This window comes from Solanum dulcamara, chromosome 2 (assembly GCF_947179165.1).
Source record: "Solanum dulcamara chromosome 2, daSolDulc1.2, whole genome shotgun sequence".
Taxonomy (NCBI): Eukaryota; Viridiplantae; Streptophyta; class Magnoliopsida; order Solanales; family Solanaceae; genus Solanum; species Solanum dulcamara.
Window position 1 is genome coordinate 30,231,998 of NC_077238.1, and position 26,045 is coordinate 30,258,042.

The 26,045-nt window shown below is 36.3% G+C and overlaps 1 protein-coding gene across 2 annotated transcripts; it reads left to right on the plus strand.

The window, feature by feature from the left end:
• Positions 1-121: 121 nt before the first annotated feature.
• On the plus strand, positions 122-19,849 carry LOC129880484 (ABC transporter G family member 32). 2 transcript variants are annotated; one of them, XM_055954531.1, is made up of 24 exons: positions 122-580; positions 1,059-1,179; positions 1,270-1,358; positions 1,427-1,511; positions 1,622-1,781; positions 1,849-1,925; positions 2,078-2,131; positions 7,759-7,849; positions 7,932-8,233; positions 8,311-8,592; positions 8,805-9,121; positions 9,231-9,391; positions 9,482-9,585; positions 10,201-10,360; positions 10,510-10,632; positions 10,741-10,832; positions 10,910-11,242; positions 11,316-11,606; positions 17,641-17,724; positions 17,824-17,957; positions 18,037-18,264; positions 18,795-18,966; positions 19,064-19,318; positions 19,412-19,849. In XM_055954531.1, the coding sequence occupies exons 1-24, from the start codon at positions 306-308 to the stop codon at positions 19,682-19,684; spliced, it is 4,263 nt and encodes a 1,420-aa protein (XP_055810506.1). In that variant the 5' UTR covers positions 122-305; the 3' UTR covers positions 19,685-19,849. The 2 variants fall into 2 exon arrangements, with proteins under 2 accessions (XP_055810506.1, XP_055810507.1); XM_055954532.1 differs by lacking the exons at positions 122-580; positions 1,059-1,179; positions 1,270-1,358; ... (1 more) ...; positions 1,622-1,781; positions 1,849-1,925 and having other exon boundaries at positions 2,128-2,179; positions 7,766-7,849.
• Positions 19,850-26,045: the final 6,196 nt, after the last annotated feature.

The following is a 26,045-nucleotide window of genomic DNA, read 5'->3' on the forward strand; positions in this document are numbered from 1 at the left end:
ATTTTATATACATAAAAAATTATTTTAACCATATATAAATAGTATAATTTTTCGCCGAATAAAATTCGGATAACCCCTCGGCACAAAGTAGGTCCGCCCCTGTTCATATTGATAAGGAAGAAATAAAGGGGCCCACGAAGAAGTTGCAGAAGAGAGAGAAGATAGCCATAAATGCATAGCTCAACTAACTTACTAAGTAGTTCACATATTTAGGTGTGTATACCCAAATTTATTTAAGGCTCGCTCCAACCAAAAGGCAGACCGGAATAACTACAATCTTCATAGAGAAAAGTCTTTGGTTTAGAATGTGGGGTTCCGCCGAGAATCTGTCGGTGCGGTCGGCTTCATTTCGGGAGGATGGTGACGACGAGGAGGCGTTACGGTGGGCTGCTTTGCAGCGGCTACCTACATACACCCGTGTACGAAGAGGAATCTTCAGGAATATTGTTGGCGAATCATGGGAGGTGAATGTAGATAAGCTCGAAAATGATGAACGGAAAGTTGTCTTGGATCGTTTGCTCAAATCTGTTGACGATGATTGGGACAAGTTCTTCAATCGCATCAGGCTCCGTTTCGATAGGTGAATGTCCAAAATTATCTCCGTTCTCTGAGATAAATAGGGTTGGAAATCATAATTTGTTTAAATTCTGAAAGCTAATTTTCACAACTTCACTACCACTTGCAATACTTATGTTTCTTCACGACAAGTTAGCATCTCTATTTCCTTAAATCTCTTTACAACTGTATTTATTAATTTCGAGTAACTTCTCTCTCCTGGAAAGCAATACACTTCTTCAATTTGGTTCTAGTATGGACAACTCCTCACATGCTTAATCCTTATAAGCAACTTGCAAATTTTAAATGTTTTGATTAATACTCTGAAATTGAATTGTGCCTAAAAAAATTCAATCTACTCATGTTTTATTTTGTAATGGAATAGTCACTATGGTACAAGAAATGTTAGTATCATCATAAGCATTTGCTAGAATTTCTCTCATCTTCTTCTGTCACAAGTTATTACCGGTGAGCATTAACATTATTTACTCTTTCAAGTGCAGAGTTGATTTGGACTTCCCAAAAATTGAAGTAAGATTTCAGCATTTGGCAGTTGAAGCTTATGTGCAATTTGGCAGTCGAGCACTGCCAACTATTTCAAATTTTTTCTTCAACATGACCGAGGTATTCTCCATCTGATCAATTATTACATCAGAGTAGCACTCGATACTTTTAACATCTAAAATTTTTCTCTATATTATGCCCACATGTTAGGCTTTCTTAAGGCAGCTAAGAATATATTCTGGCAAGAGAACAACGCTGACAATTTTAGATGACATTAGTGGGATAATCCGACCTTCCAGGTATGAATCAATCATGAACTCCCGAGTGAAAGTATAATTACCTGAAGCGTTATGATGTTATTTTCTAGATTAACGCTTTTATTGGGTCCTCCTGGCTCTGGAAAAACCACATTGTTATTGGCACTTGCTGGACGCATCAAATCTGACTTGCAGGTACTGTCGTAACTTATTCTTTTCATGAGTTGGAGGTAGAGAAGCACCGTCTTCTGCGATGTAGTTATCTTTTATCTCAATATTCTACTAAGACATTGATCAATTTGAAGATGTCAGGGAATATTACTTACAATGGGCATGGTTTGAAAGAGTTTGTTCCCCAAAGGACATCTGCTTATGTCAGTCAACAGGATTGGCATATAGCAGAGATGACTGTCAGGGAAACGCTGGACTTTTCAGCACGTTGTCAGGGTGTTGGATCCAAATATGGTAAAGCTGTATGAGATTCTTCCAGTTTTCTATATTTCCTAATCTGAAATATTGAATTTTGCTACAGATATGCTTTTGGAGCTTTCAAGAAGAGAAAAGATGGCAGGAATAAAACCTGATGAAGACCTTGACCTATTCATTAAAGTAAGTGTGATTTCAATGCAGATGTCAATAAGGAATGCTAGTTTTACTTGATTAAAAAAAGTATGATTTGCTTGATGGCTTTCTCTTACTATATTTATTGTTCTTCTTAACAAATTTATTACAATTAATACATGATATGTATTCTCAAATAGGCATTAGCTTTGGAGGGGAACGATGCTGGACTTGTTGTTGAGTACATACTAAAGGTATTTAGTAAATGTATTCGAATGGAAGATCTTATTTTATTCCAATAGGTGAGCAGTGAATACATACAATACATTAGGTGCTAACTAAGGAAAGAAATTAAGAGTGATTCCTATGAATCTGCAGTGATTTCTATAAATCTGCTGCCTAAATATAACTATGTATATTACTAAGATTTAAGTCTATATACATTCTATAACACTACCCCTCAAGCTGGAGCATATTTATTGATCATGCCGGTTTGTTACAAAGATAATCAACTCGAGTTCCATTCAACGCCTTTGTGAGCAAATCAACTACTTGCTCTCCTGTCTTCACGTAGCCAGTGGAAATCAAGTTTTCCTGAATCTTCTCACGAATAAAATGACAGTCAACCTCAATATGTTTAGTTCTTTCATGATACACCGGATTTGAGGCAATATGTAGAGCAACTTGATTATCACACCAAAGTTTTGCTGGTGTATGATGTTCCAACCCAATTTCAGTTAGAAGATGATGTATCCACATAATCTCGCACATAGATTGTGACATAGCTCTGTACTCAAATTATGCACTGGATCAAGATACAACACTTTGCTTCTTACTCCTCCATGAAACTAGGTTCCTTCCAACAAAGACACAATAGCCTGTAGTCGATCTCCTGTCAATTTTGGATCCAGCATAGTCAGCATCTGCAAAACACTCAATACGAGTATGACCGTGATTGCTATACATTATCGCAAGTCCAGGGGCTCCTTTCAAGTAACATAGAATATGTTCCAAAGCTGCCCAATGTTTGACTGTAGTCGAGGACATAAACTGGCTAACAACACTTACTGCAAAAGCAATGTCTGGACGAGTAACAGTGAGGTAGTTTAACTTCCCAACTAACCTCCTGTATCTCTTAGGATCATCAAAGGGGTCACCGTCATCTTTCATAAGCTGCACATTGGGAACCATTAGAGTACTGCAAGGTTTAGCTGCCAACTTTCTAGTGTCTGCAAAAAGATCAAGGATATACTTTCTTTGAGACAAGAATTCCCTTCTTGTTTCTATTCACCTCTATACCCAAAAAGTATTTCAACTGACCCAAGTCTTTCGTATGAAACCTAGTATGCAGGAAAGATTTGAGGGAAAAGATCCCTGCATAATCACTTCCTGTGATGTCAATGTCATCAACATACATAACCAACAGGATAAGGATAGTGCCAATTGCTGATTGTTAGTAAAAGATTAAGTGATCACATTTGCTTATTTTCATCCCCAACTCCAAGACTACCTCTCTAAACTTCCCAAACCAAGCTCGGGGACTCTGTTTCAAGCCATACAAGGACTTCTTCAAATAACAGACTTTCCCATACTCCCCCTGAGCAACAAAGCCAGGTGGTTTCTCCATATATACTTCCTCTTGAAGATCACCATGAAGGAATGCAGTTTTGATATCTAACTAATGTAAGGCCAATTCTCAGAAGCAGCTAGAGAAATGAACAAGCAGACGAAAGTAAGTTTGGCAACAAGAGAGAAGGTGTCTGAATAATCCACCCCATAAGTCTGAGCATACCCTTTAGCCACAAGCTTGGCCTTAAGTCTTGCCACAGAATTATCTAGATTAACTTTAACTGTGAACACCCATTTACATCCAACTAGTTTCTTTTTGCTAGGTAAATCCACCAAATCCCACGTGTGATTTTCTTCTAAGGCATGTATTTCCTCAAGCATCGCATCATACCATCCAGGATGATTCAAAGCTTCCTTCACTATTTTGGGTACAGAGATGGTGTCTAAAGAAGTAACCAAGGACCTTGCCATAAAGGATAAGCGGTCGTAGGAAACAAAATTAGCAATGGAATACGTGGATTTGCAAGTCCTTTTTCCTTTGCGAAGAGCAATAGGGAGATCAAGATGATCTGAAGGATCGGGTGAAGAAAGATTTGATAACAAAGGAACTGGTGCAGAACATGTATCATCGATCTTTCGTCTCCTTGAATAAACTTGAACAATTGACGGTCTTGCTGGAGCAGAAGCTGTAGGCCCAATTGTCAATTGGTGTTCAATAGGAGAACTAGGAGATTGAAGAACATCATATGATTGTTCTGTCACAACACGAGTAACCTGATAGACTAACCATTCATCTTCCCTCCCCTGAGTTGTAGTAGAAATGGGAGGTGCATTGAAGAATGGTGTAGTCCCTGAAAATACCACATCATTCGACACCAAATATTTACCAAGCTCAGTAGAATAAGACCGATACCCCTTCTGAAGGCGAGAATAACCCAAGAAAACACACTTCAATGCCTTAGGGTCCAACTTGGTAACAGATGGCCGAACATAACACGTGCTTCCAAACACCTTTGGCTCCATCGGAAATAGTGACTTGTTTGTAAAAAGCACTTTGTAAGGCATATTACCAACAAGAACAGTTGATGGCATGCGATTAATCAAAAAACAAGTTGTAGAGTCTGCATCAGCCCAAAATTGTTTAGGAACCTTCATTTGGAACAAAAGTGCTCGAGTTGTCTCAAGCAGATGCCTATTCTTTCTCTCAGCAACTCCATTTTGAGAGGGTGTATCAACACATGAAGTCTGATGGAGAATACCGTGTTGTCTCATGTAGGACTTGAACAATTCTGACATATATTCTTTAGCATTATCACTCTTTAGAATATGCACCGAAGTATTGAACTGAGTTTTAACTTTAGCACAAAAGGCATAAAAGCAAGTAAACACTTCAGAACGACTCTTCATAAAATAAATCCAAGTCATTCGAGAGAAATCATCCACAAATGTGACAAAATACTTGTGTGCAGTTTCGGAAACAACAGGATATGGTCCCCAAACATCAGAATGAACTAACTCAAAAACCGACTCCGCACGCTTATTAATCCTTGGATTTGTTGAGGTACGATGGTGTTTGGAAAATTGACATAACTCAAAATCCAGTGAAGAAATATTCTGAAATTGAGGGCAGAGCTTCTTCAACATAGGCAAAAAAGGATGTCCCAATCGACAATGTGCCTCAAACGGAGACACAACATTGGAGTATGCAACAAGTCAAGGCTCCAAATATTCATCAAGAATGTAAAGACTATCAGATACATGTCCTTAACCAATAACTTTATTCGTCTTCAGATCACGAAACAAACAAAAGTCGGGAAAGAACGAGATATAACAGTTCAGGTCTCTAGTAAGCTTACTAATAGACATCAAATTGAAGCCTAACTTTAGTAGACCTAATATAGATGACAAGGTAATGGAGGAGGTTGGTTTTACAGTCCCAGATCCTATAATGTTACAGATTGAACCATCAACAACTATCACTGGAGAGAGTGCTCCATGTGATCGAAATTTAAAATATATATCAGGATTACCTGTCATGTGATCTGTGGCACTTGAATCGATCACCCATTTATTCGAAGAGGATATAAGATATGCTTTTCCTGACTCAACAATGGTATTAATGGAAATAGATTCCTTTTGTAATTTTTGATATTGTGAGAATTTTGCAAACTCTTCCGCCGGAACCAAAATTCTTTTATCCGAAGACATAGGAGCCACGATTTCAGTCATTTTCTCCAAATATTTAAGTAGCAGAGGAACTCATCAACAACAAATATAACCAGAAGCATGTACATGACCCCACAAACACAGATGAACAAAGTCTAAAATAATTTTATCAGCCAAGAAACCAGTTGTCGACCCAAAGTAAAGGAATTGAGTACTTGACCAATAGACTAGAGCAAACAATGAACAATCAAATACCCAAACAAGTAGTTCAGAGAAAGAAATCCTAAACCAGCAGCTTATGCCCAAACAACACCAATTATCTGAACTGAAGTAGAAGCTAGCAGCCACAGAACCACAAATCACAAACTAGATTCAGTGTCGCAGAATAGAAACAAACTTGGAGGTGATGAAAAGACTTTCCAAGTTGTATTTTAACACCAAAACAGACCTGAAATTCACCGGAAATGACCAGCCAACGCCGGAAATTCAAACCCCAACCAATTCAGCCAGAACACATGCCTATAGGCTGTGATACCATGTAATCGAATGGAAAATCTTATTTTATTCCAATAGGTGAGCAGTGAATAAATACAATACATTAGGTGCTAACTAAGAAAAGAAATTAAGAGTGATTCCTATGAATATTCCTATAAATCTGCTGCCTAAATATAACTATGTATATTAGTAAGATTTAAGTCTATATACATTCTATAACAGTAAATTTGGTTTAGAATCATGTGACGGTTTGATATAACATAGATTGTCCTAGTGGCTTCTAACGTTAATAATGTGTTGCCTTTTTTTAAATATGGTGCAACAAAGAGAAAACTGTCTCTCAATAATTTTATTTAGCACAGTGGGCTTTTAAATACACAACTTGAAAACATAATCAATGGAAAATCTGCACAACAAGAATTTAAAAAAATCAAAATATCTCAACAAACTAAAAAGATCTAATAGAAATTTAAAATTCAAAAAAGTAGATTCATCCTAAAACAAAGCAATTTTAAAAAAAGCAATTTATTATGCTAACGAAAAACTGCAATAACTGAAAACAAATTTTTTCAACACTTCTCTGCTTCAGTTGCTGCAATCTTAAAAATTTGCTCCTCCTCAATTTATGCTTTGGTGGTTGGTGTTGATTTCTTTTGACTGCTTTTGTTCTTTTTTTTTCTTTTGATATTTTGCATAAAAACACCCTCAATAACTGTCTTATTTGAAATCTCTTTTGAAAGCATTTTTATATGGACAATGATAGGATTTGTAGGAGTGTTCGTAATAGTAGTTCTTCCATTACGACATCATATATCATAGGCTTCAAGATATGATTTCATTTTCATTCACCGAATTTGATAGTTTTCACCAATGAAAATTTGTGGGCGTTCAAAGACAGACTATTGCTTGCCATTTTTGAATATAGGTAAAAAACTTATATTGGTTAAAAATGGTTTGAAAAGTAGGTTAATAATGGTTTGAAAATATTTTTTTAGATGGACTCATAGATTCCGTAAGACTAAAGAGGCTCTTGATACCATTGTTGGTTTTTTAAAAGATGGTGCAATAAAGAGGTTGATAGTATTGATTAAAATCGTCTCTCATTAATTTTATTAAGCATAGAGGGCTTTTACTAGACAACTTGAAAACATAACCAGTAGAAAATTTGCATAACAAGAATTTTTTTTAAAAACTAAAATATCTCAACAAACTAGAAAAAATCTAATAGAAATTTTAAATTCAAAAAGTGGATTCATCCTAAAACTAAGCAACTTATTATGCTAAAAAAATTACTGCAATAACTCAAAGCAAATTTCGACAGAGAATGAGATGTAATTCATCTATAATACCGACTCTGCATACTTGTTTGTATACCAAACATCAATATGGAACACTCTCTCTTCCCCTTCTTGTTGCTAAACTCCTAATTGTCTTTAGTAGAGCTATGATGCAATGAGGACTAATTTAATGTAATATATGCTTGGACTGTGTTTCTCTTTCTTGCTGTTAGAAGTCTCTTAGAATCATGATTATGCTATTGGCCTTTCTGCAAGAGGCACAACAAATTCATGTTACAAGTGCATAATATGTGGATGTTTTGTCGAGTAATTTAAATTTCATCAGCTTATCTGCTAACATTTATCTAACAAAGATTCTAGGTTTAGACAATTGTGCGGACACCTTGGTTGGGGATGAAATGCTCAAGGGGATCTCTGGAGGCCAGAAAAAGCGGCTCACCACCGGTGCATGGATTAAGTTTTTTCCTTTGGATTGTGAAATGATCAATAGTACTAAGCATACTCATGTATTTGATGGTTCTTATAGGTGAATTATTGGTGGGTCCATCAAGAGTGCTCTTCATGGATGAAATCTCAACAGGACTTGATAGTTCCACAACATACCAAATTATTAAATATCTTCAACATTCAACGCATGCACTCGGTGGAACTACTGTTATTTCTCTTCTTCAGCCTGCTCCAGAGGCGTATGAGCTATTTGATGATATTATACTTTTGTCTGAAGGCCAGATTGTGTACCAGGGACCTCGTGAAGATGTCCTTGACTTTTTTGAATTTATGGGATTTCATTGTCCGGAGAGGAAGAATGTCGCAGACTTCCTTCAGGAAGTAAGTGTGTAGCTCTGCATTGTTAATAAATTCTATGGCATCTTAGCTTCTTAGTTAATTTTTTTTCCCTCATACAGGTTGTCTCTATAAAGGACCAAGAACAGCATTGGGCTGTTTCTCGTCGCCCTTACCATTACATACCAGTGACGAAGTTTGCTGAAGCTTTTCGATCATACCGCACTGGGAAGAATTTTTCTGAAGAGCTAAATATTCCTTTCGATAGACGCTACAATCATCCTGCAGCTTTGTCAACCTCTAAATATGGAGCGAAAAAAAGGGAACTTTTTAAAACTGGCTTTGACTGGCAACTTCTGCTCATGAAAAGGAATTCATTTATTTACATTTTCAAATTTCTTCAGGTAGAGCCAGCATGAGTATTTTGAAGAACTACACCAAAAAAATAGAATTAAATTTTTAAGAACTAAAATAGGATTAAGTTATATATATATATATATATATATATATATATATATTGCCTTTTGATGCTTCTGAATTTCACTGGCCTCCCTGATTGAACCATACATTTCCAAAAGCACATTCGTGTCCTTACGTTCTCTATGTTGGTTTTCAGCTCTTCTTGGTTTCTTTGATCACCATGAGTGTTTTCTTCCGCACAACTCTGCATCACAATACAATTGATGATGGAGGCCTATATCTTGGGCAACTGTATTTTTCCATGGTTATTGTTCTTTTCAATGGTTTCACGGAGGTCTCAATGCTTATTGTCAAGCTTCCAGTCATTTACAAGCATAGAGACTTGCATTTCTATCCATGCTGGGTCTATACACTTCCTTCTTGGATATTGAGCGTTCCAACTTCCCTGATAGAATCTGGTTTATGGGTAGCAGTGACATATTATGTTGTTGGATTTGATCCAAGTGTTGCACGGTAAAGTATAGACTTTTAGATTCACATTTATCTTTATCTGAATTCTATACCCAGTATCTTACCTGCCTCTCTTTATTTTGTTCTCTGATTTTTTTCCTTTACTCTGCAGATTCCTTAAACAATTTTTGCTATTCTTTTTTCTGCATCAAATGTCTCTTGCTCTTTTTCGTCTAATGGGAGCCTTGGGTCGGAATATGATTGTTGCAAACACTTTTGGATCTTTTTCTATGTTGATTGTCATGGCTCTTGGGGGATATATTATTTCAAGAGGTGAAACTAAATCCTCGTATTGCTTTTATCTTTATCTCGTTAAGCTCCACGATAAGTTGATGATTCATTTCTTATTTTCTGTTCTGACAGATAGAATACCAAGTTGGTGGATCTGGGGCTTTTGGATTTCTCCCCTGATGTATGCTCAAGATGCAGCTTCGGTGAATGAATTTCTTGGGCACGCATGGGACAAGGTCTTCTTTTATGATGTCAAGTATCTTAAGTGGGTCTTCAATTTGCATAGGTTATTTACTTTTTCTTGACATAATTGTAAAAAAGGCAAGAACATGTAGTGTACTTCAGATAAACTTAGAGCTAACTTTTGAAATGAATTCTTACTAGTTTCTGCATATTTCATTTACACATAGTAAGAGTAGACAAAACAAAGAAAAGGGAAAGAACAGAATGAGGTTTGAGGGCCTAAGGTCCTCATGGTTCTCGGTGGTGATTGTATTTTTTTCCCAAGAAACATCCCGGATCACTGTTGAAGTCTAAGAATAAGTAGAACTTTTCATATCTACATGCTGTTTTTCCTTTCTAGAAGAAACTATCCATGTCTGTTCCCAAAAACTAACACTATGAAATGATTGCATCGAAGAATGAATTTTGTGTTCTGTAAAAGAACTGAGCTGTAATGTTTTGATGAACATGGAAAACCATTACGCCACCATTTTACTTGTCCAACTTTAGTGAGACATTGCCATTTCAACCGTTTGGCTATCCTCCAATTCATATCCTTTAACATCATATCCACTTTTTCCTAATATTAAATAAGAAAACACTGACCAACTTTTCTCTTATGCATCCAGAGAGAAAGCAAGAACTCTGATTTGCGACTAGGTGAAGCTTTATTGAAGTCACGCAGTTTATTCCCCCAGAGCTATTGGTACTGGATTGGTGTCTGTGCTTTGTTTGGATATACAATTCTATTCAACATGTTATTCACATTCTTCCTGGCCTACCTTGACCGTAAGACTCTTATCCTATATGTGATTCTCTGAACTTTACCATTTGAATCAGCAAATGGAAAAAGAAAAAAACTGGAGATATAGCAGCACATTGTTAGGTAATAACAAATATCAATTCTGTATTTTTTTTCTCATTTTACATTTCTTCAGCTCTTGTCAAGCATCAAGCTGTGGTTTCTAAGGAAGAGCTTCAAGACGGAGGCAGGACTAAGAAAGATGAACCTGCTGTCGTTCAGCTAAGAGAGTATTTAAAGCATTCTGGATCGCTGTCTAGTAAGAAGATTGCTGTTTGTTTAGGCGTGTTACATTGTAGGAAATGTGAAAATTTTCAGCTCAACCTTTTCGGTATATATATTGAAGTTTCCACTCAATACTATTCAGGACAAAGTTTCAAGAACAGAGGCCTCGTTCTACCTTTTCAGCCACTTTCCATGACTTTCAAGGATATCAACTACTATGTCGATGTACCTCTGGTATACTCAACTTCTTCTTTCCATATTTCTCTGTGCATCTTCCTATCTCTGAATAACACAAACCATTGTTTCTTCAGGAACTGAAACAACAAGGCATGGCAGAAGACCGGTTGCAGTTGTTGGTGAACATCACTGGAGCATTTAGGCCTGGGGTGCTCACTGCACTGGTGGGAGTTAGTGGTGCTGGAAAAACCACCCTCATGGATGTATTAGCCGGTAGAAAAACTGGTGGTACTATAGAAGGGAGCATCCACATATCGGGTTACCCAAAGAAGCAAGAAACTTTTGCTAGAATATCTGGATACTGTGAGCAGAATGATATCCACTCACCTTGCTTGACTATTCTTGAATCATTATTGTTCTCTGCTTGGCTACGTTTGCCATCAGAGGTTGACCTAGAGACACAAAGGGTAACACCATGGATTATTTTTGTTATTTTCTATTTTGGACTCAAATAACTTATAAGGAGGATATCGGTTTCAGGCATTTGTTGAGGAGGTAATGGAACTTGTGGAGCTGAGTCCACTAAGAGGAGCTTTGGTTGGTTTGCCTGGAGTTGATGGACTGTCAATGGAGCAAAGGAAACGGCTAACAATTGCTGTTGAACTAGTAACCAACCCTTCTATAGTATTCATGGATGAGCCTACATCCGGATTGGATGCAAGAGCTGCAGCTATTGTAATGAGGACTGTACGCAACATTGTGAACACCGGCCGAACAATTGTTTGCACTATCCATCAGCCCAGCATTGACATTTTTGAATCATTTGATGAGGTATTTCTTTGCTATTCTAAAATGGATCTTTTTTTTTAAATTTTAGAACAGATGTCTAAACATATTAGTTTTGTGTTGCACAAGCTGCCTGAGTACACATCTGCACACAACCCAAAATTGACAGGGCGCCCAACAATGTCAATTTTGCTGAATGAACGTCTCTCAAATTTGAGAGTTCTCGCCATTAAACAGAAAGAATGCTGATTTTACATCCCTAAAGATCTGCTATTTCTATCCCTGAATATCGTCATCTCTAAGTATGGAAAGCTAAATCTGTACAAGTCTTACATATTTATATTACATCTATTATGATATTCCTAATATCAGTACACACAAATCTGTGCGAATATTTATGATCTGTCCGTTATGCTTACATCCCCACTCAAATTGATGCCGGTGAATCAAGAAGCATCAATTTGCCTACTAGAAACTGATGGATTTTTTGAACACATCTGCTATTTGAAGATCACTTAGACACATGTGGAAGAGTAATGAATCCTTTATCTACAGCTTCCCGGATAGAATGAAAGTCAACTTCGATGTGTTTGGTCCTTTCATGATAAACTGGGTTAATGGCAATCTGAATGACACTTGTATTGTCAGCGTGGAGAGGCATAGGATTAGATTGAGAAAATCCAATCTCTTCGAGTAGACCATGAAGCCAGACAATTTCGGAGCTACCGGTAGATATGGCTCAATATTTAGAATCTATTGAAGATTTTGAAACATTATCTTGCTTCTCTCTACCAAGATATCAAGGAACCTCCAAGAAACATGCACCAACCAGTGACGGAGTGAGGAGTATTAGGATATGCAATCCAATTATAATCACTAAATGCATTAAGCCGAATTGGAGCACCACTAGGAAAGAGCAAACCATGAGTAAATGTTCCCAAGAGATATTGAATGATACAACAACATACCTAGTGTAATCTCACAACTAGGGTCTGCGAATAATGTGACAACCAACCACCAAATGTAGATGGTGGGGAGCCTGCATAAATTTACTGACATGTTGAACTGATAAAGAGATATCAGGTCAAGCTATAGTAAGATAATTTAGGCTCCCAACTAATTGCTGAAACAAAGATTGATCAGGAAAAAGATCTCCTTCCTCACGATGATACTTTACATTCGATTCTAGTGGAGTATCTACAGAGGAAGATTCTTGAAAACCATCCAAGCAATAAAAACCTGAGTATATTTCTGTTGGTTTAAAAACATACCTAAAGAATCATATAATGAACTTCCAACCCCAAAAAGTATGTAAAAGTTTCATGACCCAAAAAGCTGGTGTGATCACACCTGTCTTGTCCCACCTAGACAGGTAAGCCGAAGCAACCCTCAACAAGGGTAAAAGCGGAAGAAAAGAGGAAATAAGAACTAAACATGTCATAAACATAAATCATAAAATAACATAACCTTTCCCAAAATCTGGTATCACGTGTACAAGCCACTAGATAGATATACAAATTTTGTAAAGAACAAGTTTGAATGTCTACAATACTAGAATAGTAGAAAGACATAGTAAGAGTGTAAGTGACGTTTACAGGGAGGACTGGCAGCTACCTCACGAACTGCAAAAGGGCGGAGGAGTGATCAATACGATCCGGGCTCGTAACCTACACAAATGTAGAAAAGCAAGGGAGTGAGAACCAAAACCACAACAGTACTCAGCGAGCATCCTAGCTGACCCTAAGTAAAGTAATGTTGAACACAAGTACCCTAACACACCATCTGATCCTTCAAATACTACAACCTGCACAAAATTTGGAATCCAGCCTAGCACAACAATACTACAATGACAATAGACATAACACAATAGAAGTATCTCCGTGGAACAACATCAGCACACTCTCAATAAGATCATTTTAAGTTCTCAATCAACAATCACGACAATAACACTTCACTCATACGCATCAACCAACAATGATGGAATGCAATGCGATGCAAATGACACAGAGAGTGATGTATGTCTGTCCTATCAATCTATGCACCTACCCTGACTTGAGGCCTGTTACCTTAATATAGTATCTACCACAGCGTGTGGCCCGCTCCTCTTTATAGAATCTACCACGGTGTGTGGCGCCCGTTCCCTCTTTTAGAATCTACCACGGCGTATGACCTGTTCCCTCTTTTATCACTTTCACAATAGTATCCATCGCAATAATGTTTCAGAACCAATGCAAATAAATATATTCATATGCATAATGAGACGATGATAACTTCCACATCAATAACCAATCACATATAATTGTTGCACAACACACATTATCAAATCAATAGATTCATTTTCATTCTCACATGATTATTACCAAGATTCGGACAACATTTCCTAACAAATAGAATAGTATAAATACCTTCACTATTCCCCATTAGTCCCAAGCACACAAACAAGACAAGGTTCAACACACTTTAAAGAAGGTCAAAGAGGTCCACTTGCCTTAAAAGAGAGTAAAAAACAACCCGAGACTTGAGTTTTCCCCTTACGTTGAGGTTCCGAATCCACAAAATCTAATCAAATATGGAATCCCCATATAAGAAATCATGAATAATGATACCCATTTTGTTATTTTTGAAAATTGGGTCCAAATTGAGCTAAAAAGTCAAACTCAAGGGCTAAGAGCAAATCTAAAATTTTTATAGAAAATCATGACACCCAAAAATTTTGGAACTCATGAGTGAAAACCATATAGAAAAACAAGTTGAAATCAAGCTTAACTTTCAATTTTACTAAAAACTCAAGTTCTTGAAAAAGTTCCCAAAGTTTGAGTTTGAAATAAATGATTTGATGATAAGATTATGTCTATTGTCACCATATCCTTAGCGAACGCGGCCCAGGCCCGCGAATGCGAAGGATACACCAGAACCAGAACACAGAAACACCAAGGCATAAAACATTAATAGAAAGGACCCTCGGGAATCGTTTGGAATCCCGTGCACACAAATCATATATGCTACCCTACTAAATTTGACATTCCGGACTCAATGGAACCATCGAAATACAGATCCGAGGTCTCCTTGACCCAGCACCCGTTAAGGCTACTTCTAAGTAACTTTTCACCAAAAAGACCAAATTGCCTTCAAAACTTTTGAAAAATAAACTGAAGCTCTACCTAGGCCTAAAATCACCTTCTGAATCCAACGGAATTCCAATTCGAGCGTTCGAACTCCGAATGTTGATCAAAGTCAAACTTTGGCCTTAATTCTACAAAAATCACAACTCAAGGGTCCTAATCACCATAAAAACAATGGAACTGAAAACGAAAACTCTCCTAGACCAAATTGCGCATTTTGATGGAATTGACAAAATTCCATTCCGAGACTCGTATCTCCGAATGACGTCAAAACTTACTTTTAACAACTTAAAGCTTTCACCACTCCACAATTTCCAAAATTCTAACTGTTCAATCCAATTTTAGTTTTTAACGACAAATACTGATCAAACATGACTCGGGACAACTAATGGGAAGGATAAGAAGGTAATTTTTCAAAAATGATCTTCAGGGTCATTACAAAAAGTACCTAGATCATTTATATGAAAGAATCCTTAAGCTGCTGCCAGATGCTAGTGATTAATGAACATCAATTCCTTTGATAATAATATCATCTAAAAATACCAAAAGAAGAACATAACCAGAGATGTTTTTCGAAGAAACAAAGATGAATAATATTTTCTTTGCTCAAAAGAATTGAAGCAAAGTAGACCAAAACTTGCCAAATCAAATTCTGGGAGTTTGTGTTAATCTATACATAGACCGCTTAACTTACATTTGATGTAGGTAATGAGAACAAAGTAGTTGGAGGTTTCATATAGTTATCTTCTTTGAGATCACCACAATATTGTTAAAGGCTCGCTTAAGCCTTGAAGCAAGGCTCACAACGTGTTGAGCGCTTTTCTTCGCTTAATGTGCGCTTCAGTGTAGTCATCATGGTTCTAAGACATACTTTTCCTTGCCAATGAGTCTCTTCTGAAAAGGCAACACTAAACAATTGATATTTCACTTTATCGTAATTTTTTCCAATTTCTTTGTTCATATATTTGTCATTCATGCTTATATTTATTAGTCTTGGGCTAAAAATCTATTTGTATTTTTTCTCCTTTTGCATCTTTTTCTGTTAAAGCCCACATTATTTGCACTTTGCACTTAAAGCTCCTATGGACCTTAGAACTTATTGACTTTTTGCTTTTTATAACACTGGTCATCACGACGAAGACAATCATTTTCGACATCCATTTGATGAAGAGGCCAGTTTTGTGAAGCAGCAATGGCAATTATAGTTCACACCTTAGTCATATTTCCTACTGATGTAAGAGTCTCCTCCTAGACCACACCATACTCATGTCTGTTACCAAGGACAACTATTTGAGCTTTGTACCAAAAGAGTTCCATAAGAATGAGGTTTAATTGAATAGACCCATTTACATCTATTTGGGAAGACATTTGAAGGACATGAAACAATGTTCCATGTGCTATTTTCTTTAAGAATCAAAAGTTCTTCCTCCTTGATTTCCACCAACATTCCTTTTTGAAAGCTTCTGAGTAACAAGTTGGAATATAAATGGTGGATAAAGTAGATGGAAAAACATACAAATTAGGAGTACTAGATACTCTGGTAGATCGTCGAATAGAAGAAATCTCATATTCTGGTTATGGAGTAGTCTGAGGTGGCAGGTCACTTTCAGGATAGGATAAAGTTGCCCGACGTCGTTCATACTCAAATTCAAATTTGAACCGCTTAGAGGAAGATAACAAATCCTCAAAACGTAGGAGAAGATGAGAAACAGAAGATGACTCAATATGAGTAGGAAAGAAGTGCTTATTCTCAAAGAAAATAATATTTCTAGAAGCATGAAATTGTTAGAACTTGAATCATAGCAAATAAAACCTTTCTTTGAAGTAACTATAACCCATAAAAGCACACTTAGTAGACTGAATAAAAAGTTTATTGCATCGAGAAGGAGTCATATGCATAAAACATACATAATAACCAAATCTATGAAAATATGATAGCTAGGTATTCGGACTATTAAGATGAACTAAATGAGAGTGTGGCTGACATGGTAAAAGAACAATCACCACACTTTTCTGGACCCCTTTATTTACAAGCTAGAATTCAACTCTCAGCAGGACATAAAGAAAATATTGACACAAGATTTGATCCCTCATATGACAGTATAATAATTAAATAGACAACAATGGACAAAGCTTCATCTAAATTTAGACGGGACAGAGGACTCAATCAATGAAGTATGAGTGACATTTAAAAAATAACGAGTTTTACGCTCAACACCCTATTTCGTTGTGGCGTATATGGGCATGAGCATTGTGAGATGATTACTTTATCAAGCAAGAAATTATTGAATTTATGAGACATATATACTCCACCAAAACCAGATCTTAATATATTGATATAGGTAGAAAATTGAGTCTTAGTGGAAGCCAAAAATGTCTTGAATATAGAAAATATCTCAGAATAGGAACAGAGAAAATACACCCATGTAAGCCGACTATAATCATCTATGAATGACACAAAGTACTAGAACTGAACATGAGAAATAATTGGTGAAATGCCCCCATACATAACTATGAATGACACCAAAACACTTTGTAGCACGACTACCAAAATTAGGAAAAGGAAGATGCTGAAAATTGATTTTTAATTCTCAATAAACCGAGAGTGCCATGTTTATATATGAGTCAAATATATAAACCGAGTCATTACAACTACAGGAAGAAAGAACCAAAGAGGAATAGAAACCAGTATGGAGAGGAGAAGAAAGCCACCCACCATTTATAGGGGATTAACACAACTAATTCAAAACTGACATCATATATATATATATATATATATATAAGCTTACACAGCATAGAGAAGTACAAAATGACAGACAGCATATAAGATGTTTAAATGCTTATTCTCATGATACGATACCCTCGAGGAGTATCAGCCCATTGTACAGAATATTGTAGACAAATGTATTGTTGCTTTCTTCTTATTATCTTTCTATTGATTTCTTCTGTAATGGCAGCTTTTGTTTATGAAGCGTGGAGGAGAGCTCATTTATGCAGGACCTCTTGGTCCTAAATCTTGCAAGTTAATTGAGTATTTTGAGGTTATATACTTGCAAACTTTTTGTTTCATTAGGTGCATTTTGCTCATTTTTTGACATATGGCCATCTAAAAGTAGGTATTCCTTACACTTATCATGTAGGCAATTGAAGGGGTACCCAAAATAAGACCTGGATATAACCCTGCCACATGGATGTTGGAGGTTACTTCGCCAGTAGAAGAAAACCGACTTGGTGTTGATTTTGCAGAAATTTACCAAAGATCAAACCTTTTTCAGTGCGTACAGTTTTCTCAGTTCTAATTTACTCTATGCTCTTTTCCTTAACTGTTTTAACTTCTTTTTTTGCGCTTCCAGATATAATCAAGTCTTGGTTGAAAGGCTTAGCAGGTCATTTGGGGATTCAAAAGATTTGAACTTCCCTGCTAAGTACTGTCAGTCCTATTTCAGTCAGTTCCTTGCTTGCCTTTGGAAGCAAAATCTCTCATATTGGCGCAACCCACAATATACTGCTGTTCGCTTTTTCTATACGCTCATCATATCTTTGATGCTGGGGACAATTTGTTGGAGATTCGGATCAAAAAGGTTTCTTTCTACATTAATTGTAACCTGAATTTTTTCCTTGACAATATTTTACTGTGCCTTTTAAGTCAATTTCTGTGGTACTAACTTTTTAATGGTCTTGGTATTCTTATATAGGGAGAAAAAGAAGCAAGAAAGGATAAATGTGAAAATAGTTGGGATCAACTAACACATTTGTCTTCATTTATTTTGCTGACTGACTATTTGTGATGCTCATGTCAATAACTAACACTTTATTAATGTTTGAATAGAGTTCTTGAGTTGCACCTTTTAGTAACTTGCTTCTTGTATTCCATTGGTCAATGCACTGCCCTATCAAAAAGTTTTAGCTGCCTGATAGTAAACATTGTTCCTACCTTGCAATTGACAACAAGGGGAAGTGAATACAAAATCAAGTTGGGCTTTGTTCTTTTGCCAAACAAACATTTTCATTCCCTCTTGCAAGAAGATGCTTTGTGCAATACTTACGTTCCTTTTTCCTGATCATATTGTTCCTAATTGGTGATATGTTACTCTCATTTGGTAACCAACAGGGACTCACAGCAGGATTTATTCAATGCAATGGGATCCATGTACGTTGCAGTGCTTTTCATTGGAGTTACAAATAGCACTGCTGTCCAACCAGTTATTTCTGTTGAAAGATTTGTTTCATACCGAGAGAGGGCTGCAGGGATGTACTCAGCTTTGCCATTTGCATTCGCTCAGGTGTCATCTAAAGATCTCCTACTATTTCTGTTTCCTTTACAGTTGAAAACTTCTTTTTCTTTGGTATTCTTAACAGTGCTCTACTTTTTTTTTGCAGGTTGCTATTGAGTTCCCTTATGTGTTTTCACAGGCACTAATATACAGCACTATATTCTATTCAATGGCATCTTTTGAGTGGTCTGCATCAAAATTTTTATGGTACATATTGTTTATGTACTTCACTATGTTGTACTTCACCTTCTATGGTATGATGACAACTGCGATCACGCCCAATCACAATGTGGCTGCCATTGTTGCTGCTCCATTTTACATGATTTGGAACCTTTTCAGTGGTTTCATGATACCACATAAGGTAATGAGCTAACATTCTTCTCTGACTCGGTGGAGGTCCTTTGCCTATTTTTTTTTGTTTCTAATAGCATCTTCCTCTACTCTTTTGAAACAGAGGATCCCAATATGGTGGAGATGGTACTACTGGGCAAATCCAGTAGCTTGGACTTTATATGGCCTTGTGGCATCCCAATATGCTGATGATGAAAGACTCGTGAAACTATCAGATGGCATTCAGTCACTTCCAGCAAACCTTTTGGTCAAGAATGTATTTGGATACAGGCATGACTTCATTGGGGTCGCTGGTTTTATGGTTGTTAGCTTTAGCCTGCTGTTTGCAGTGATTTTTGCGTATGCAATAAAATCTTTCAACTTCCAGAAGAGGTAAGTTGAGCCAACATGAAGGAAATGAAGATGATACCACTCAATTTATCATTCTATTATGGTCCTGGATGATTCTTTTTATACATACGGTAAGCAAGATATAATTAACTAAAATTTGTCATTTCATTTTTGAAGAATTGAGTTGTATATAATATAATCTCTGGATGAACTGAGAATCTAGTTAGCAAATTGTCGCTGAGCAAGGTAAGGAAGACGACGGCTGTTTAAGATGAGGTTGGAGAATGGTCCGCCGTATTTTAACTGAATGAATTTGGCTCATGTTAGCAGAAATGTGAAAATATAAAGAATAAGGAAGAACAACAATATTTAACGTGATTCGGATCAGAATGTTCCTACGTCCATTAGAGAACAACTGTCTTTATATAAACAAAGAATGGGGAGAGGTCTCAAATACATCTAAGAGAATTGCTCTATCAATTCTCTACTCTTCTAATGTATTTTGCAAATGACTTAGAATAAGACAAGACAAGAGAGAAATGTGATGAGAGGTGTGTTACAAATGAATTAAGAGCTACTACCTATTTATAGGAATAACGTTTTGTTTTTGATGTCATCCATGACATCACATTGTATCAAGATGTCAAAGTTTATCAAACTTTTACCTACCAAGTTGCTACATTAGTTTTTCTAGAATCTTGTCAATTCTAACAAATCTCCACCCTGGCAAGGTTCTCCATTTTCAACTTTTTCTTAACAACTTTTGATTGTGTCTTCAACCTCATCTCTTTCAACTTCGGCCAAAACATCTAAGCTTATTGGGCAATCTCATTGTAAGAAACAAGAAGAATCAAATCTTTGTTGAACACACTAGCTCCACCTAGTAGTTGTTTTCCTAGAGTTGCATTAGTTGATGCATACTCTCACCAAGTCTTTGCAGTGTGCAAACATGGTAAGCAGGACTATCTTGGTCAGCATGTCTGTAGCGTTATTGTCTGTGATAACCTTCTCGACATTGATAGCTTCCTCTTTAACGATATTTCGAATGAAATGGAATCAGACATCAATATGTTTGGTGCGCTCATGAAATCTTTGATTTTTAATCAAATGAATAGTACTTTGACTATCACATCTTAGAGTTGATTCCAGCTGAACTAAACTCAATTCTGCCACCAAATCTTTCAACCAGATAGCTTCTTTCACGACATCTGTTATAGACAAAGCGACAATCGATTGTAAAGTTGATTTCTAACTAACGACACTGCCAACGAGAGTAAAAATGTATCTAGTTGTGGACCTTCTTCTATCAAATCCCCTACATAGTCAGAATTCATATAACCGAGAATTGAAATACCTTCACTTTTTTGAAAGGTTAGGCCAACATCAGAAGCTCCTTTGAGATATGTCAATATCCACTTAACAACTTTTCAATGCCTTTTTTTTAGATTGGCCATGTACCTGCTTACCACACTTACAGATTGAGCAATATCTGAACGTGTGCACACCATAACATACATAATGCTATCAACTGTGCTAGCAGAAGGAACTTTTGAAGAATTTTCTTTGCAGCTCCCAAATCCTTCATGTCAAATTTACTAAACAATTTCTTCAAAATATTTATCTCTATGATATTGTTAGCAGCATTAAGCATATCATCAACATACAACAATAAATAAATCATATAGTTTCTAGACATTTTCTTATGATACACACAGCTATCAAATGCACTCCTCGAAAATCCATGTGTAGTCATGAATGCATCAAACCTTTTGTACCACTGTCTATGAGATTGCTTCAAACCATACAAAGAATTCTTCAGTTGGCATACATGATCTTCTTTTCCCTCAGCTAGGAAACCTTCAGGCTGATCCATATAGATTGTCTCTTCTAGATCACCATGTATGAAAGCAGTTTTGACATCAAGCTGTTGAAGCTCCAAATCAAATTGTGTAACCAATGCTAGTAGCACGCGAGTTGAGCTATGTTTCACGATTGGAGAAAAGATCTCATTATAGTCAATTCCCTCCTTCTGACTGAAACCCTTTGCAACCAATCTTGCCTTGAACCTAGCATCTTCCACTTCTAGAATGCCTTCTTTCTTTCTGTAGACCCATTTGCATCCAATTGTCCTCTTCTCTTTTGGCCTTTTAACTAAGACCTATGTCTTATTTTTGTAAAGAGACTCCATCTCTTCCATCATGGCTAACCGCCATTATGCAACATCCTTGCAAGAAGTTGCTTCAACATACGAAGAGGGCTTGAGATCTTTAATCTCTTCATCTGCAGCTACGAACGCGTATGCAATTAGATTTGCTTGCTCTATAAGATGTTTCGATTTTCGTATATGCCTTTTTTAGTCCCTTCGCAATTGTGTATGGCTTATTGACATCAAGTTCTTCAAGATCTTCATCTTTTGACTCATAAACTTGAGTCTCTTGATCATTTTCCTTGGTAAGCTCCATCGATAGCTTCACCTACTTGTTTTTCTTGTTTTTTGATAACTCCACATAAACTTTACGAGGATCAAGTATAAATGATTCATCAAAGGTAACATCTCTACTAACAATAAATTTGAGTAAAGACAAAAACCAAAGTTTGTACCCTTTTACTCCATCTACAAACCCTACGAATATGACCTTTTTAGCCTTTGGTTCAAGCTCTCCTTCATTAACATGATAATAAACTGGACACAAATATTCACAGGTATGAATAGTTAGAGGGTTCACCTGACCATACCTCATTTGGAGTCTTAAAGTCAATCGCTGATGTTGGATATCTATTGACAATATGAGAAGTAGTGTGAACTACTTCAGCCCAAAACACTTTGGACATTTTGTCTTGTAAGAGCATACAACGAGCCTTCTCAAGAAGAGTTCTGTTCATCCTCTCAGCAACTCCATTCTACTGTGATGTGTGCCTGACCGTCTTATGTCTTGTGATCCCATGAACCTTGTAGAAATTATTCAACTCTTTACTGTAAAACTCCAAGCCATTATCTGTGCGAAGATAATTGATTTTTCTCTCCATTTGTTTCTCAACCAAAATCTTTCATTCTTTAAATGCTTCAAAAGCTTCACTTTTTGCCTTCAAGAAATGCACCCAAATCTTTCGTGAAAAATTATCAATGAATTTGAGAAGATACCTCTTTCCTCCCTTCTATGGAAGCTGAGAGGGACTCCATAAATTTGAATGGATGTAGTCCAGCACTCCTCCCGCCCCATTTTGTGCTTGCCATTACTGAAACTAACCTTCTTCTGCTTCCCTAGGATGCATTGCTTACAAAATTCAAGTGTGTTGATCTTCTCACTATTCAAAAGGTTGCGTTTGCTCAACATCTCCAGTCCTCGTGCACTCACATGGCCCAGTCTCATATGTCATAATCTTTCCTTATCGTCATTAGATAACTACTGTACTGTAGATGCATTAACAGAGCCAACAATGGTGCTTTCTACTAGTGTGTAGAGGCCATCCTCTAGCTTGGCCTTCAGCATGACTAAAGAACCTTTAGCCACCTTCATTGTACCTCTCTCGCTCATGTACTTGGAGCCTTGATTATCTAGAGTACCCAGAGATATCAAATTCTTCTTCAGATCAGGAACATGATGGACTTCTTTAATAGTCCTCACGATTCCTTCATGGCAGCGAACCCGAATTGAACCAATGCCAACTATTTTACAAGTTGCATTATTGCCCATTACTACACTTCCTCCACTTTTCTCATAGCTGCTAAACCAATCTCTTCGAAATGTCATATACAAAGTACAACCAGATTCTAACACCCATTTGTTGTCATAGACTTCACTATTGCATGATGTTGTTAGTACATATTCATCATCAGAATCATGTACCTGCTCAGCAATGGATGCACTTGCCTTTTCTTTGGAATTTGACATAGGACAATCTCGTTCAAATTGTCCCTTCTTGTGACAGCTAAGGGTGTTCAAAATTGAACCGTAACCGATAAGCCAATCGCAAAACTGGCTTATTGGTATTGGATTATCGAATAAACGGTTAGGGAACAGATTAAAATTTTATAATTAATGGCTTATTGGCGTAGAGTGGATTATTAAATTTTCTTATTGGATAAACTATTAACCCATTAAGAATTATCATATACTTACATTTTTTTTCAGTCTTTAGCCAATTGACATGAGTCTTTTGCTCTGGTTGAGTGCAATACTTTAAAAATATGAGTCATCAAGTTGAAGCCAATGTATCCTTGACTTTTGCTTGTATGTTATATCTTCTCTTCAATCAGCTCCACCTTTTCAATGTCAACTTAAGTTCTTTCTCATTGTCAAATAGTCTATGAACTTTTTATAGGTTATTCGATACACTTCTCAATAACCGTTCGATAATTGGTAATACGTTATCGAACCAACTGATATCTTATAGGTTGGCTAGCAGATTGGTAAATTTAAAAACCGATATCCGATAGACCAAACCGTTAAGTGAAATTATCGGCTTAATTTGCTTGATAAGCAGCCTAGTGACAGCCCCAACATTCCCCATTTTTCTTGTTCACACGAGACTTTTGATATGTGCTATGATTTGTTCTTTTCCTGTTGGCTAGTACGACCTCTCACAAAGAGCCCACTAGCTTCATCATCTTTGTCTCCTTCAAAATGCCTCCGCACATCATAAGAGTTAAGTGTCTGCCGCACTTGGTCAAGAATGATAGGCGCCTTGCTATACATCATTGAATTCTCAATATCACGATATTTTGAAGTCAATGAAAATAACAAAGCACATGCAAGCGTCTCTTCATCCTTTCTTAATTCTGGCAATATGTAAGTCCATCACAAGTTTATTGAATGCAGCTAGATGATCTTGCAACAAAGTACCCAACTCCATCTTAAAGGTGTGAAGATGCCGTTGTAACAACATCCTTGTTGTAACTGACCGGTTCTGGTAAAGTCCTTCCAGCCTATCCCATAATTGTTTGGCCATCTCCTCAGTACTTGTACCCACTTCACAGAGCATGTTAGGTGCAAGGGATAGTTAGATTGCACTCAATGCATCTCTTTCAATCTTTGCATTATCGGAAACCGATGTGGTATCGGGGTACTTTCCATCAATAGCATGGATTGAACCTTCCCTTCGCAGCAATGCCATCATCTGGATTTTTTAGATATTGAAGGTGTTGCTCGCACTAAATCTATCAATTTCAAACTTCATGGAACTCATTGTTACTTGTTCTTCCTCTTCTACTACAAAGTATTTGAAAATACAGGAAATCAAAGTAATTCTTTTCTGATATGAAAGTTCAGACAAGGCTACAACCACAGAGCATACTCAGACATAACCTTGGTTCTGATACCAATTGTTAGCGAAAACGTGAAAATATAAAGAATAAGGAAGAACAACAATATTTAACGTGGTTCAGATCAGAATGTTTCTACGTTCACCAGAGAACAACTTCCTTTATATTAACAAAGAATGGGAAGAAATTCCAAATACATCTAATCAATTCTCTACTCTTTTAATGTATTTTGTAAATGGCTTAGAATATGAGAAGACAAGAGAGAGATGTGAGAGGTGTGTTACAAATGAATCAAGAGCTACCTATTTATATGAATAAATTCTTGCTCTTGATGTCATCCATGACATCATATTGTGTCAAGATATTAAAGTTTACCAAACTTTTACCTATCAAGTTGCTATATTAATTTATCTAGAATCTTGTCAATCTAACGGCTCATGTCCATGGAGTGTTCGAGTTTATTAAATTGACCTAATTGTGACCTTTTTTTCTAATTTTTTTTTGGCGTTTGGAAATTACAAAGTAATTACTAGGGTAATAATTGTATATCGTAGTAATTACACATTAATTGTACATCATACTCCCTCCGTCCCATTTTAATTGTCATGTTGTGTTTTTTGAAAGTCCATTTGACTAATATTTAAAGTTAAATTATATTACTTTAACTAAATATTATAAAATAAAAAAATAGATATTCAAAAACTATATGAAAAAAACTATAAGTTATATTTTTTTCATATCAATATGATAAAAAATATATTTTAATATACTAATTAAAATTTATATAGTTTGACTCTCAAAAAGAAAATTATGACAGTTAAAATGAGACAAGAAGTAGTAATTACACATTATAAAGACGTGTTTAATCATGAAATAATTATATCATTTACCCTGGTGTTTGCCAATATAATCATTGGCTTGACGCGTGGCACACATTGACCCGTGCGTCTTCATACCAATAAATCTTTGAATGCTCTCTACGTTTCTATCTTATTCTCCTATATCAAAAATACTTAAAAGTATCCCTACTTATAATAGTGCAAAACTTGCTTGGACTATAAACTGAAAACCTATTCATGTATAATTAAACTTCTATTTAAATATTAATTAAATATATATATATATATATATATATATATATATA